The sequence below is a fragment of the Apis laboriosa genome, unplaced genomic scaffold (assembly GCF_014066325.1).
Source record: "Apis laboriosa isolate Shangri-la unplaced genomic scaffold, ASM1406632v1 scaffold14_cov150, whole genome shotgun sequence".
Lineage (NCBI taxonomy): Eukaryota > Metazoa > Arthropoda > Insecta > Hymenoptera > Apidae > Apis > Apis laboriosa.
The window spans coordinates 1044129-1060548 of record NW_025221798.1 but is presented as its reverse complement, the minus strand read 5'-3'; the positions used below and the strand labels follow the sequence as shown (position 1 = coordinate 1060548).

The following is a 16420-nucleotide window of genomic DNA, read 5'->3' as shown; positions in this document are numbered from 1 at the left end:
CGGAAATTTGTTTACGTTTCTTGTTGAAAATACAGAGAAGAATAACAAGTGAAAGCGAAAGTGAAAGAGAATTAAGATTTGAAATCGAAAGATTGAAAAAAAAAAAAAAATATGTGAATAATTAGATAATACTAATGTAGTAAATTTTTGTATTTTTGATTTTTTTTTAATAGAAATTTTAACGATATATTTATAAAATATCTCTGATTAAAATAAAGTCAAATACGATATAATTTATTTATTTACTTAATTATTTAGATTATATCATTTATTTAAAATAAAGAAAAAATTTTGTTATCATTTATTATTAAATAATTCAAATTATATCGTATTAAGTTTTATTTTAGAAACAAGAATTTTAAAGAGAAAGAAGATAAATGTTTTGACAAAATTTCCATTAAAAAAAAAAAAAAAAAAAGAAATAAAAAATAGACAAATTTTATCATTAATATTCTCTCATTAATATTTCTCGAATTGATTACATTGCTCGCATTTTGAACTTCATAATGAATCTTTTATAATTATGTAGGACAATTTTAAAATATTTACTGTATTCACGATAAAATTAATGTAATTATTTAATATAATTTAAAATATAAATATTTGATTTAAAATATTTTATTTTCCTATCAAAATATTTTTAAATCTATCTACATCACCATTATTTGGTATCATATTTGCTATCAATTTATATTTTCAAATATAAAAATGGTATCGCTACAAAAATAGCAAAATCAAAACGATGTTTGATGAAAATTTTTTTAATATTGACATAAGGGTTAATAAGTCATCTTTTTTTTTTTTTTTTTTAATACAAGTCATAACAGTAAATTTGAATGTTTTTATGTTTGTATGTGTATGTGTGTGTGTGTGTGTGTAAATTAGCAATAGCAGCAGCGGTAGTAATGATAGTAATAGTTGGTAGTAGTTTTAATTAGTTATTAGTTAATTGGTAATAGTAATAATAATAGCAGTAGTAGTAGTACCCTATGAAAAAAATACATAGAAAAACACGTGTCGGTATAATATATATTTATATATAACCTTCTTTTTTTTTTTATATCACGTTTTTTTGTTTTTCACCATTTTTGTATGCAATGCGTCCACGATACTTTTTTTTATACAAAGAAAAATTCGATCAAGGGAGGAGGAGGGAGGCAACAGGAAGTGAATAGGGCGATGGACAGATGAAAATTGTGAAGAGTTTAAGATTGAAATATGAAGGGATGAAAGGAGACGCGAGCGATTTCACGGAAGGAATTTAACTTCGATATATATATGTATATATTTTTTTTTTCTTTTTTTACTTCCGTCGAATAATCGATTGGCTAACGAAACGGATAAACGATTATTAGATTTTTGATTTGATTCAGATTTTGTAAATAATTAATGTATGTCTTTGATGATAACATAATGTGCATAAAACACATTAAAAAAATTATATAAAAAAAAATTTGTGTTAAATATTTTTTTATACATTTTTAAATCGAAATTACATAATATATAATATTCAGATCGTAATTAAAGAATAAACAGAGTGAATTCGCATTAGAGTATTTATCTCTAATGTAAAAAAAAAAAAAAAAAAAAAAAAAAGATTTCAAGTTCGATTCTTGATATATGATAAATAATTTTTCTTTAAATTTATTTGAATAAAATCAACAATATTAATCATCTCCGTCCCTCAATATTAAATTATATTAATTATCTAAAAGAATAATCTAAAAAAAATGAATAAACTTAACGTAAAATAATATATGGAGTAATAATGATAAAAAAAAAGGAACTGCATATAGAGATGAAAAAAAGCCTCGTCAATTGTTTTTTACTTAAAAAAAAAAATGATCTTTACATTTATCACAAAAAGAAAGTGAGTGTATTAATGATTTAATTATTAAATTTCAAGATATGGATAATTGCTGAATTAAAAAAGAAAAAAAAAACAATGAACAATTGATACAAATTCAAATTTAGTTTCAAAATAAAAATCTATTCAATGCATAAAACGCGTTTTTTTCGAAATATCTTCAAGCTATCTTAATCGATGTACGTATTTACATGTACAAAAGTAATACATGTATGTATATATATATACAAAATTTGAATCAAATCGGTTGTCGAACCGTTTCACACCGGAGCAAATCAGTCGTTCTCGGCTTGAATTTTCGTCTGAAACAAAAAAATGTATTTCACGCGCGAGAACAATCGTGTTATATTATATAGTATATCAGGGATACTGCTTCCTCGCGTTTTTCTCTCGGACACTTACACGCTTATCCCTTTATCGTCTCTCCCCTTTACTCTAAAATTCACTACAGTCGCACATTCAACAAAATTTCATGAATCAAGGCAATTGTTCACGCTAAAGAGAAACTCGATTTCCGGTGAATTTCTTAATGTACATTCATGGTTTGTCTAATCCATTTTAAAAATGCCATGTGCATTTGAACTTTTTAAACCTGGCAATGACACACCTGGACTTATTTATCATTCCTCCAAATAAATCTAATCTCTTGCAAAATTTTTATAAATATACAAAACTCATATAATTTTCTTTTCAATATTTAATTACATAACTACTAAAAGTAAATATTTAAAGATATATCTCGTGATTAATTTTTTTCAAAATTCTTTGCGATGTGACACAAATGACACAAATACTAAATCTTTGAAAGTTCATAGTGTATCATTGCAAGATTTAATTATCACTGGCGGAAATATTTTAAGATCATCGAGAGAGTATAATGTTATCAAGAAGTAAGATTAGAAAACCACGATATTCATAAGAATATATATAAATGTATTCCACCGATTGTTCCTCTTTATGCAAATTTGGAATATTGCTCTTCTCCCCTCTCCTCCACCCTAATCTCGCTATAATTTGATCACGCAAAATTTCTCATATCACGTACACGTAGTAAGTCGAAAATGCAAGCACGCATCAACACGACTCAGAAAAGGATACAATGTACACAAAGCACACGATGAACGAATAAATTTGGTAACGTTCAATCGTGATCTTTACATCTTTTTTTTTTTTACATTCTTCTTTATTATCACACGAAGCTTTTTCTCTTTTCGTTAACCTTTTAACCGGGAAAGAACTCACTTGAATTGCCAATCTCTTAAACTTAATAATTTTTTTTATTTATGGATTTTTTTTAAATATCATATATAGTCCTCAACTGATATGGTGTGGATTAAAATAACCCATAATTTTTGTCTCTTTCTCTGTTTATAATATTTTTTTTTTTTTTGCAAATGACAACTATAACTTAATGTGAATAAAGTCAGCTATTGAAACACCCTCGCAAAAATATAAAACGTAAGTATAGAGGAAAATATATTTGTAGCAGCTATAAATCTAATCCCCACCATAGCAGTTAAATGTTAACGCGATCTAATTAAAATTGATTTGTCTTCTTGTAATTTTTGATTCTAGTTAATTAATAGTTATTGAGAATTTTAATTAAATAATAAACCCGGTTATTAGGTTAATTATTACAAGTAATACCTCGATAGTAAACCCAGTTTGTTTATTAATAGGAGAAAATTACTTGTACCGTCGTATTTTTCGGATCGCTTGACGAGCAAATAAACAAAAAATTTAAGTGAAATGAAAAAAGACATCGACGTTCGACTACTCCTTAGTTACTTCTAATGTACAAAAAACGCAAAGGCTCGGTCGAAGTAATTTCAGGAAATAGTGGGGATGACCTCTACGTCTACTGTCGAGGCATTACTGCAAACTATATCAAATTTTAAAACACGTTCGCCTCTCATTCGAGAAAATAAGTAGAATCAAAAATAATACAAAACAAAAAGGAACGAGAGGCGTGGTAAGAAGAGGAGAGATACTCGTACACAAAAAATTCATTCGTATTATCTTTTATAATTCGTTTCGAAAAACGATCATCTCCCTCGAACAAATGGATTCGCAGTTCGACAATTACGCGGTAGACAAAAAAAAAAAAAAAAAAAAAAAAAAAAAAAAAAAAAAAAAAATCTGTAATCGAAGTTCGCGCGCGAACACGAAATGTACAGTACGCTCGATCGATATTGGCGCATCTTAATTGTTCCTTGATTAGCCCCATAACATTGACATAACCGATTTATTTGGATTTACCTTACAGCCACGCTCTAGTCATCCGATTTTTCTGTAATTCAGCAAACAGTCACGGATATATACAGGATATTCACTGTCACCGTTGAAATCGCCTAGCGCAATGGATTTTGACTCCTCGTGGGTTTCCTCAAGTTTGGCTCGAAGGAAATCGGATCGTGCAACTGTTGCGACTTCGCTTTCGCAGTTCTTTCCGGTTGATTGCGTAATTGCGTGAGTTTCGCCGGCCGAGAACCATCGTCCTGCCGTCGATGTAGATTTAGTCTATGTACAAATCGTGTTTTAGTGGGATGGAGGAATATAATCTATACGTTTATACAATATCATGCTCGATCCACTTGTTCCCGTGATCCATTGTGATCGAAATGAGAACCAGTGAACTCGAGCTTATTTCGAAGGAATGTTAGGCAAAAAAGATAGTACGATCAGCGAAAATTCATTTTTTAATGGGGATAACGCATTATCTCCAATTAAATTTTTTAAAGAAATGTTCTAAAAATAAATCACATGTTATTTGTGATTATGTAATCTTGATAACGTGGTTAAACGTTCTAACCACGTTTTGAAGATCATTGATAATACGATAAATTTTATATTGGTTGTCATATTGGAAAGACTACAAGGATACATCATCGAAATCGCGTACTGTACACTCGCCATCTATACTATAAGAATCACGGACCACGCTCTCTATGAAGCGTCCTTAATTGATCCCATTGAAATGATCGATACAAACTTTATCGATAAGAATTTACTTATACAATAAGAATAATAATGAAACGAAATTAAGAATGTTATATTTAAAAACTTTGTAACTTTGAAATTTATTGAAATTTTTTTTTTTGTTATTTTTATGATTCGAAATTCTTGAAATTCGAATATAAAAATAGAAAGTAAAAATTAATTTTTCATTAAAAATTAAATAATAACAAATAATTCAAAATTATAATTTAATATAAAATAATAATTAATAAAATTAAATAATTTTTAATTATTTTTAATTATAAAATAATTTTTAATTATTTAATTTCATATTATTATATATATTATATATTATATAATAATATTTATAGTAATATATATTATAATATAATATATATTAATAAAAATTAGTAAGATTATTGTTTTCTGACTATAAATTTGAATTCGAAAAATTGAATGATATTTTGCAAAATACTATTGATCAAAAATAGAAAAAAATAAACATTTTGAATTTCCTAAAAAAATCAGATTTCCAATCTTTACAAATTTCTTATATGTGTATACATATATATATGTATACATATATATATATTGTATACATATATAATACATATAATAATGAATAATGTACAATATTACATATAATAATGAATAATCTGCTGTAAAGTTTGTATTATTTCAATGGGTTTCAATCGATACACTGTAAAACTGTGTTGTCCCTCTATTTCTAAAAACCTCTAATCCTTCGTGGAAGGATTCATTCAATACAACAAGTAGTTTCGTTTGCAAAATATTGCGCACTCGTCGCTGTAAAAACATATGTTCACGATCGTTTAGAAATAGTCTGTCTCATTGACCTATTTCGGTAAACATGATCGACACCGATCGTTTTACTTCGTTGAATCAAACCTCGCCCACTAACTTTGGCAAAGTTGCATTCTATATTCCGACACACTTATCCCCATCTCCATTTGGAATCGAGAAAGTTTAACTTTTTGTTGTTATTTCGATACTCCAAGAGATCTGCGTTTTTAAATCATCGATCGTGACACCATTTGGCTCGTCAATGAACACATTGATCGTCAAGAATTATCGATGGACCATGATTATCGATACAATTATCGTCGATGTAATTTTTAAACAATTTCTTCCTAAGAGATCATCTCTCCAAGAGATCTAATATCGTTTTCGAATAGACGAGAGATAAAAACACTTTCGATCGCTATCCTTCCTTCTTTTCGATTCGGGAGAAACTATTCGTCGTATTTATCTTTATTCGAACCTCGAGGCTATCGATGACATTGTCCATGTTGACGATGACGACGAGATCACTGAGGAAGAGGAGGACGAAAACGACGAGAACGAAGACGACGAAAAGTCCGCTATTGCCATTGTTGACTTACTTGTGTTGAACGCTCGCCTGCCTGCCCAACGGGATGGGTGGGGCCATTGCATTGGCGCTTCCAAAATAAAAGATACACAAACACGGACATTAACGCGCTACCGTCCTTTCCACCGTTTAAACACGATCGAAAACTTTGTCTTTTTTTCCTTTGCCTCTCCTTCTCTCTAGTTTTCAGCTCATTTCGTCTCTTTTTCCATCACTTTGTTCCATTCCACCGTATCGCTTATAGCAAAACTTGATAGCTCAAAGGGAAGACAGAGAAAGAAGAGAGAGAAGAGAGAGAGAAAGAGAAAGAGAGATAGAGATAGAGATAGAGATAGAGAGAGAGAGAGAGAGAGAGAGAGTTTTACTCTTCACTATCTATTTTATCTTTCTCGTTTCCTGTCTTGACATAGCATACTTTCTTTCATATATATATGATATCTGCTTTTATTTCTCGGGCTTAATCGATCTCTTTTTTTTTTGCATTTCTTTTAAAAAATCATAAGTTCGTTTTTCGTTGATCAACGATCTATGAATTTCTTTTGGTAATCGAGATATATTTTTCATAACAGCCATAATGGCGAAATGAGTATAACAAGCAAATTAATCGTTTAACATAAGACGAACGAGAGATCAAATATATAGCAGATGAAATTTCTGTAATATGTAGCAGAAAGCTTTTTTTTTTTTTTTAATAAAATTGGAAACACGCGATATATTTGTATATGTGAGACACAGTGACGTGGCAGGATCAAAGGCTTGAAAGCAAGAGACTCGAAATGAGAGAATTTTCGTTTCTACAGAGCTATGAGGAGGTCAGAGAGAGAAGGATCGCAAGGCGAACACGCTTTTTTTCGCATTTTTCTTTGCTTTTTTGTTTTCTTTTTTTTTTTTTTTTCTTTTAATGTTCTTAATCCACGATTTCAGTTTTTTCGCCGGTGTCCGCTACCGTGGCACAGGAGATTACTTTCGCCCCCTCTTTGCCTACTTTTGTGATTTAGAATTAGTGTCTTAGCTTTCGGTTACCTGAAAAAAAGTCAACGAAAGAACATAAAGCGGAATTCTAGAATAAATCTCGATGCCGAATTGCGTTATATTTTTTTTGTTTTGTTTTATAATTTGTTCCTTTCTACGACATTAAATATTAAATACATCGTATACTATCGTCTCACGACAAAATATTTAAAGAAAGTGAGAGGGAGAGAGGGAGAGAAAGAGAGAGAGAGAGAGAGAGAAAGAGAGAGAGAGAGAGAGAGAGAGAGAGAAAGAAGAGAAGTAAGAAACGTGCGTGCGTGCATGCACAAGTTCTCGAATACCCAGTCAGTCAAAGCGTGGTGTACCCAGTAAGAAAAAATTTTTTAATCGTCAAATATGTTTTTCAGCTCTCGTGTATATATATTCTAACATTTCTAATTATAATATTAAAATAATTTATTTAAATTTAATTGTTGCAATAATATAAATTAATAATATATTAAAAAATATTATATAGTTACCGAAAAATAAATAAATAACGTGATACATTTAATTCAAATAATCATAATTTTGTTTATATATAGAATATTTTTCTACTTTTCTTATATTTCTAAAGTTTGATCAAAAAAATAGAAAATACTTGGCACAATAGATATTTACTAATTCAGGAAATAATTAAATTAAAATTCAAGAAATCAAAGATTTAAAAAAAGAAATTGTATTATTTATAAATTGGATTAATTATTTATATCTTGATGTATAATTGTCTTTTAAACAACTACATTAATAAAATTATGATTGTTTATATTAAGCATGTATGAATATTTTTTCTGAATACTATCAAATTTTAAAACTTAATAAATAAAAATAAAAATAAACAAAATAAAATACTAAAATCTCATTTTTCTTTTTATAATATTTTTTTAAAATATTATTTACAATAATTAAGTTATAGAGATATATGTATAATATTTATTATTAATATTTATTATAATATTTACTAAATTTATTATAATATTATTATTAAAAATATAGTACATAAAATGTTTACAATATAATTCTAATCTCTATTATCTATTAACTCTCAACTTTCCGTGACTTGCCTTGAACTTTGTATACTCTTTGATAAACTTATACAAAGTTGATAAAATGTCAATCAGTTTTAAATCCTTTGACAATATTATGAATATCGATGAATTTCTTATAATAAAATTAAAGAAAGGATAAACAATAAGACATATATTCTTTAATCATAAATAATTATGATTAAAATGATGATTAAATAATAATTCATAATAAAATCGTCTTAAAGAACCGTTTTTAAATAAATTCGATCAACAAATTTTTCATTACTAACTGTATTGTAATATAAATGATAAACGAAAGATAATAATATAATTTTGTATTTATGATTACTATAACCATCTATGAACAAAAAATGAAAAGCACAAACGTTTGTTAAATTGCTTCAATAAGATTTTAATTGAATTTCAAATAATAATATTAATATTAATATGAAAATATAATAATTAAATTATAATTTTTATATGAATTAGTGAAGTATGAATTATTTTCCTTTATTATAAATTTTATCTTTATATATTTAATTTAAAATTCCATTAAAAATTCATGATTCTCTAAAATAAAATTTCTATAGAAAACAAAAATCTATGAATTTCAAATTAAATTAATTTCAATTATATGCTCTTTTCCATTTTTTTTTTATAAATATTGAATAAAGTTCATTTTAATATCATCCATATACAAACAATTATCTGAAAGTTGATTATTTATTTTAAACAAATTAGATTACTGACTTCCTGCAAAATTTCATTTTTTTTTTTATTCTTATTGAAAACAATTTTAAATTGTTTGCTTTAACGAATAGAATAGAAAAAATTTATAAATATAATAATGAAATAAAAAACAAAATTAAATCCGAGAATAATCTAACCTTTATTTTGATTTTAAAATATCAAATATATGTTTATAGACAGATATAAAGGATTAATAGAGACATGCAAAAAACTAACTTCTAGCTTGAAAGAATAAAATTTAATTATATTTTGAAAAATAGTTCAATAATCATCTACCCAGCAGAATTTCATGATCATTCAATTGGCGATCTATTCTTTCTCATTTTTTCCTTTATATATATTTTCCTATATTTCTATTATACAACACATATATCTCGAGAGCTGAACATAACTTTTTTTGTAACACACGATTCATATATTCGATTACTTGGGTATCCCGATCGCAATGAACGATGATAAATTTTAATTGTTGGATTAGTCCTCAGAACATTTTATGAACATAAAATTGAAACTCTCAAAAAAATTACTTTTGGGAGTTATTTTTTGCTAGTTGAACACTACGTTGAGAGTGTTTGATTAAACAAAAATAAGTTTTAACATAGTATCTATTAGCAAAAACTTTTGAGAAAAACTCTTGAGAGTTTTATTTTCAAATTTATTCATATTAGGTTAGGTTAAATTAGATATTGAGTTGAAAGCATAGACTTAAAAAACAATGCCTAATTTCACAAGATTGAAATTAAAAAAAAAACCAAACAAAACTGATTTTCGAATATATTAACACGCTAAATAACAATAATACCAATAAATCATGCTATAAATAACTTATAAAGTACGTCACTCACGAATTTAACGTTCAAAGATAACTACGTGGCCTTTTTCCTTCTCTCTCCATACCTAAAATCTACTTTACCCACTGTTCTTTAAGTCTATAAGTTGAGAATACCTAACAATGACTTTCATTTTTAACGCAGTGTCTACTAATCAAAAATAACTTTCAATATGCATTCGTACATTGTATCAGTACCCAAAAATGTCAATATCATTCAATTCAATGATTTTTAGTAATTTTTCTCATGTGATTTATCGTTCACGCTAATAGAACGTAATAGAAGAAAGTAATAGAAGATGAAATTATAAAAGATATATAAAAGAATTCACGAGATAAAAGGAGAATTCTTCGATAATCATAAGGCTTTCTGCCATACTTGTTTATTATTATATAAGATCCCGTAACACAAAGAAAATGTGATATAAAGAAAAACCATCCCAGTGCACCCGGTGTAGCAGGCAAATATATCTTTAACGTTGCATTTGGAAAGAATATTTTTTTTTTATATTTTTATTTATTAAAAGAAAGAAAAAAAAATTAAATAAAAAGAAATGACAATTTTACATTTATCAATGTATGAGATTACATAAATGAAGAAACAAAGAGTAAAAGAATTAAAAAGAAGAAAGAATATAATATTCGTTCCAAATATCAAAAAGTGCATTCCCTCTCCTCTCTCAACTTTTCCCCGGATATCCTTTGATCAAGGAAGAACCATGCCACGGTATCAAGACACCAATCTACCAAAAAAGTGACCTGCCAAATTAGAGCTCAATGCAACTAACACTGACATCCATCGTCGAGATCTAGTTCGCAAGCAAAAGTATTTCTTTAATAGCGAATCACAGTTCGATAAAAAAAACTAATTGCGCAACTCTTCGAGTTTATATCGATCACGAAATATATAGATATATATATATATATATTCAACTTAATCCGTTCTGTTTTTTTTTTTATACAAAATTCTTTCACGATAAAAAATCGAATCAATTGTATCATTTTTCATACTCGAAAATACTTATACAACGAAATAAAAAAATAAATAAATAAGGAGATGTAATGAATGTGCAAGCCAAATAATACAAAGGATAAAAACACGTGGAGATTATAGACACGATGAAAAAATTATACAAGATGTTCAGAAGATTAAGGGATGATTTTTCAAATCAAAATAAAACAAAAATCAAGAATAAAAAAATTATATATTTGAAATTGTTTATTTATTATTGATGATTAAAAATCAAAGAAAATATCTCTAGATTCTAATGAACTAAAAGAAACTATATTTAATAAAAAATAAAATTAAATACGCAATTTTTTTATTCTTGATTTTCAGTTTATTTTGGCTTCAATAATTTGTTTCTTCAAGTTTTGGATATTTTCGTCGATTTATATTTATAATTATCAATAAATAAAAATTGAGAAATACGCAAAAATAAAGAAAAATTTTTTTTATTCTTAATTTTTGTCTTATTTTGTTTTAAAGAATCACCCTTTAAATTTATGGACATCTATAATCGAATATCTTGTATATATATATAGAACACTCGAGATCATCGCATATGTTCGAATGATTTTACGAATAATAATAACAATATGACGAACCGTGACATGATAGAAAAATTTATAATTTCGATCATGTAAAATTTCACTTGCGATGCGATGTTTGCCCGTACTTTGTGCAACGTTCCATGCAATCTCTAATGGCAGCACCAAGTGTAACAAGCTCAATTAATTTTTACAGTGTACCGAAACCAAATAATAATGGATAATATAATGGATAAAATTATATCCGGCCTTACATGTTTGATCACTGGGACGAGCAAACTTGAACATTTAATCGTTTACACTTGATCAAAATATATTTTTAAAAATAATTTTAAATATGTGTTATCTGTTATTTGTTTTTTCTCTGTGAATTTATAATAAGAAAATTTCTTATTATTTATATATATAAAATTTCACTTTTAAATTTTTATTTATTAATTTATAATTTATTGTGTGAATAGAAATATATATTTTACAATTTTTACTACAAAGCAGAGTTTTATCTTGGAATATAAAGTTTTTATTTTTTTGACTTTGAAACATTTCCTTTTAAATCAAAATACAAAATCAACAAAAATAGATTTATTAAATTTTTTGCAATTTTCATTTGGAATTTGAATGGGACCAATATTTCGAATGATGAATTAAATTAGATTTTTTGAAGAATACATCCTATCAATGAAGTTCGATCACTTGTTAAGACTGCCATCTTACAGCGGGAATTCGATCGGCCTGATTGGAAATTTTTACATTAATACTGATTATCGATATTAATCAATCCATCAAAAAACTAAATTTTTTACTTTCTAATATTCTATAAAAATTAAAACACTCGAAAAAGAATATTTTAAATAAAAATATTTAATAATTTATATATATATATTAATCTAGAAATAGTATCATTTTAAAAATTTATAATATATTTTTAATATATATTATTAATATAATATATATTAAAAACTTTTCAATAAAATATTTTATCTCATTTAGATATTAAAATATTATCCTAACATTATACTTAATTTTTGTTTTTAAAGATTTTCTCATTTAAAAAATGTAATATATGTCGAATTTATAATTATGAACATTTTCTTAAAATTAACTAATACCGGTTGGTTGTTTGTCAAAATTGCATATTATTTTTTATTTTTAATTTTTCATTATTAATTATAATCATAATAATGTAATTTTAGATTTATAATTAATAATTCTTTATAATTAAAATTGATAATTTCTAAAACGAAATTATTTATGAAATAAATTTAATAATTTTAATTATTCTGATCTTCTATAATATAGAAATATTTTTCTATATCAATCTGTTACAATCTTTTTATAAAAAAAAATTGCTCAAAATATCAATATTATCAATATATTTCAAAGTTATTAAAATCCATAAAGTAATCCATATTTTAAATAATTACTTATTAAAATTTTCAACCAATTAGTCGAAATTATTCGATTAATAAGAATCACTCAGAAAAAAAAAATCACATTACAAACTATCATTTAGAAATTTGATAAATTTAAAACGAAAGATGTAATAAGATCAAGTGTAAAGAGTTAAATATTCGCCATGATATCGAAAAACACGAAAACCGGAAGTTAAAAAAAAGCTCCGTGAATGAAAACACTATATAACATTAAGGTTGTGTTAACTCATAATCAGTACAATTACGAAAGGACTGGTTATACGAGACTACACAGTTAAGGGGCCACTCCCTATATATACTAGACAGAGCGAGTTATACTTAGGTGCTTTTATCCGCGATGATGTTTTGGCGTGATATAGCAACTCACTTGGTCTTCGGTTGCATCTCTCCAGCAGCTGCATCCCTACGGTGCAACCTCATGCTGACTCTTCGTTCTTGGCCACCTGTGCCCGATGCTGTAAGAAATCAGCAAAAAAGCAAGCAATGCATCAATATTGAATATTTTTCCAATATTCGTAATATTTATTTGTTATATGCTCAACAATTCATCTTGTATTTACTGAAGCAAAAAAAAAAAGTAAATTTAACGCCCAAACAAATCGTAAATTTTTCACAAATGCTTAGGTTCATCTCAGTTCATTTTTCTCTATAAACGTCCATATCGACAAAAATAAAATACGGATCAAATTTCGTGTTTCTTGCAAGATATATATGACCGATTTTGAGTTCCAATCGTGAGCTTATAACGAATAAATACTAGCTACGTAATTGAAAGGAAAATAAAATAAAAATAATCTTTATATTTTTTCATATAAATAAATGTCTAAAATCTATCTTCAAAGATCTATATTTCTATATTTAAATCAATAGTTTCGTTTCGAATATAATAAAAAATAAAAAATAATAAAAAATAATTTTGATAACTTTGTTTTAAACTAATTTTTTATAATAATTATTATAATAAAACAGACAAGACAAATGAGATATGTTGAAAAAATAAAAGTAAATTAAGTTTAAACTAAATATATATTTGTATTGTATAACGATTAAGCTGATTCAAATTATTCTTTGACCAGAATCTTCAATTCTAATTGTAAAAATTCTGAACAAATTTTATTTAGATTAATTTTAATATTTTTAAATATAGAAATGGAATATTAATTTGAATAATTTGTTTTGGCAAATACAATCCCTGGATATTTGACTACTTTATGATTTTCTTTTCTTTTCATTTTGAATACAATTTCGATTTTAATTATTCAACGATTTAAAAACTAAATATTAATATATTTTGATATTTTCTAGATAAGTATTCGAATTATTCTATTTTTTACATGATGAAGAAGCTTTCACAAATGTAAAAAAAATATTATTTATTAATTTTAATAAATTAATAAACTTTCAAATACTATTTTGATTGTAATCATTTTAATGGATCTTTGTTGTGAATTATATGTATGATAATGTGAGACGGAAGAAGGAACTAAAAAACTAGAAACAATGCTCGCATTTCAAAACTAGATGCCTCTTAAATGGGCGTATACGCAACTTATACCATACGCGGATCTTGCGTCACATTTGAAACAAGTTTTGAGATAATATGTAGCTCGTTTAAGAACTATGATCACCAACTTTTATTTTAAAGAATTACTAATCAAATTATTATTTTATATTGTAAAAAAAAAAAAAAAAATGCTTATAAAATACTTATAGTACGATAACTATCTTTATAAGTACAGAATAAAATGCGCTGGATGTATTTATATCCCGACGCTTCCTTGAACTCTATCGATTACTTTACCAGGTATCGAATTCAGATTGAAAACAATAATAACGTGTTCCTTTCTTGGCTGGTTGGCGCGGACTAAAGGAAAAATCGATCCTCGAAAGTATTCAGACATTATGGTATTGTATAACCTTTGTTACGTTACTTCGAAATGTAATTATAAGAATAATCGATCAATTTGAGGATCAAAATTCATATTGAAAATTGTCTATTTTATTTATTTGTGAAAGTTTTCTTTCTTGACTCTCGAATTGTAAAAAAAACTGCGAAGAAAAAATTTTCGATTGATGCGATGAAATATTTTAATTCTTCTTGTTTATTATGCAAGAAACCAGATGATAGAGGAACGACGAACAATATTTCACGCTTGGCAATTGAAATGGAAAAAATTTTAAATCGAAAAAAATGCAAAAAAGGCGAAAAATGCAATGCGCCTTTGTGAAGACGGATGATGCGATACGATCGATAAAAAAAAAAAATAGTTAAAAAAATGTTTGAACAAAAAAAAAAAAAAAGATGGATATTCGTGATCGTGATATCAAATCGAGATTTATTTATTAATTATTTATCGAGGAATGCTGCAAGTAGGTTTTTCCATTCAAGCCAAGTGAGAAGAAAATTTTGATGAGGATTATCGAACAATGTGGTGAAATAAATAAAGAGACCAATCCTTGAATGGAAAAACATTTATTTGCTACTTTCTCTTCATCATCAACATCACCATCGTCACTATCAATTAAAAAATAGAATGATTACAAACAGATACACAATTGCGAAAGCTCCTTGGATGAGAGAGAGAGATAATACAGGAAAAAAATAGACGAGAGAGAGAGAGAGAGAGAGAGAGAGAGAGAGAGAGAGAGAGAGAGAGAGAATAAAGTGAATGAAAAAAAAATATATATATATATGTAATTAAGGAAAAGAAAAAAATAACGACGATGCTCGTGATCCAGTGTGCTAGGAAGAAGTCATCGAACATCAGAGTTTTAGAAGACCTGTCGAAACGAAAGAAGCCTCTTCAAGACTACATTTCGCGCGGCTAAAGGAAGTAGAAAAAAACTATACTTTAGCGTCTCTATCTATGCTTTGGTAACCTTTCTCGGTTCTCGAGGGGCTTCTTTACGTTGGTTCAGTCACTGCGAGTGAACAAGCAACGATTCACTGTGAACAAAGGATATATGAGAGGTTTAAATGCAACGATGAATATAACTATGTTTTTGAAAAATAATCTAATTTAGTGGAAATTTAGATCATGTAGAAAAGAGATATTGTATTGTAACAATCAATTGATTTGAAATGAAATCATATTTTAAATGAAATACAGTAAATATTAAATATAACAGCAAAAGAATTAAAATTATCCAATATAATTCGATATGATTCGATTCGAAGTCAGTTTATATTTTTTGCCAAATATATAAAGAGCAACAAATGAAAGAAAAAAAAAAAAGAAGTTAAAAATTGAAGTATTTGAAAAAAAAAATAAAAATAAAATAATATTAATACAAATAATAAAATTTAAAAATATTTTTTAATAAAACTTTTACTAACGTATTTTTAAAGTTTTTCTAATTAAAATAAGACCAAATACGATATAATTTGAATTTTATTTATTTAATGAATAAAATTATTATCATACACGTAAATATAATTCAAATTATATCATGTTTAATTTTATTTTAATGAGAAAAACTTCAAATATATTAAAAGCTTTATTAAATAGAAACTAAAAATTTTATTATTGTATTACATTATTTCAAAGATTTTTTGATTTTGCATTAGATTACATTAAAGAGAGATTCTTGTCAAATAGTTTT

At 26.3% G+C, this 16420-nt stretch overlaps 1 protein-coding gene across 8 annotated transcripts in view; it reads right to left on the bottom strand.

Moving 5' to 3' along the window:
• Nucleotides 1–16420, bottom strand: part of LOC122710698 (casein kinase I-like) — a 30583-nt gene that overhangs the window by 5034 nt on the left and 9129 nt on the right. The window contains exons 8-10 of one of the 8 annotated variants that reach the window (XM_043928714.1): nt 13185–13272; nt 4127–4387; nt 1809–2169 (exon numbers count right to left, since the gene is read on the bottom strand). In XM_043928714.1, coding sequence (XP_043784649.1) covers nt 4219–4387; nt 13185–13272 — 257 coding nt within the window. In that variant the 3' untranslated portion in view covers nt 1809–2169; nt 4127–4218. Of the gene's footprint in view, nt 1–1808; nt 2170–4126; nt 4388–6228; nt 7239–11891; nt 12117–13135; nt 13273–16420 lie in introns of those variants that run through there. The other 7 variants (XM_043928713.1, XM_043928720.1, XM_043928719.1 and 4 more) reach the window with 7 other exon arrangements.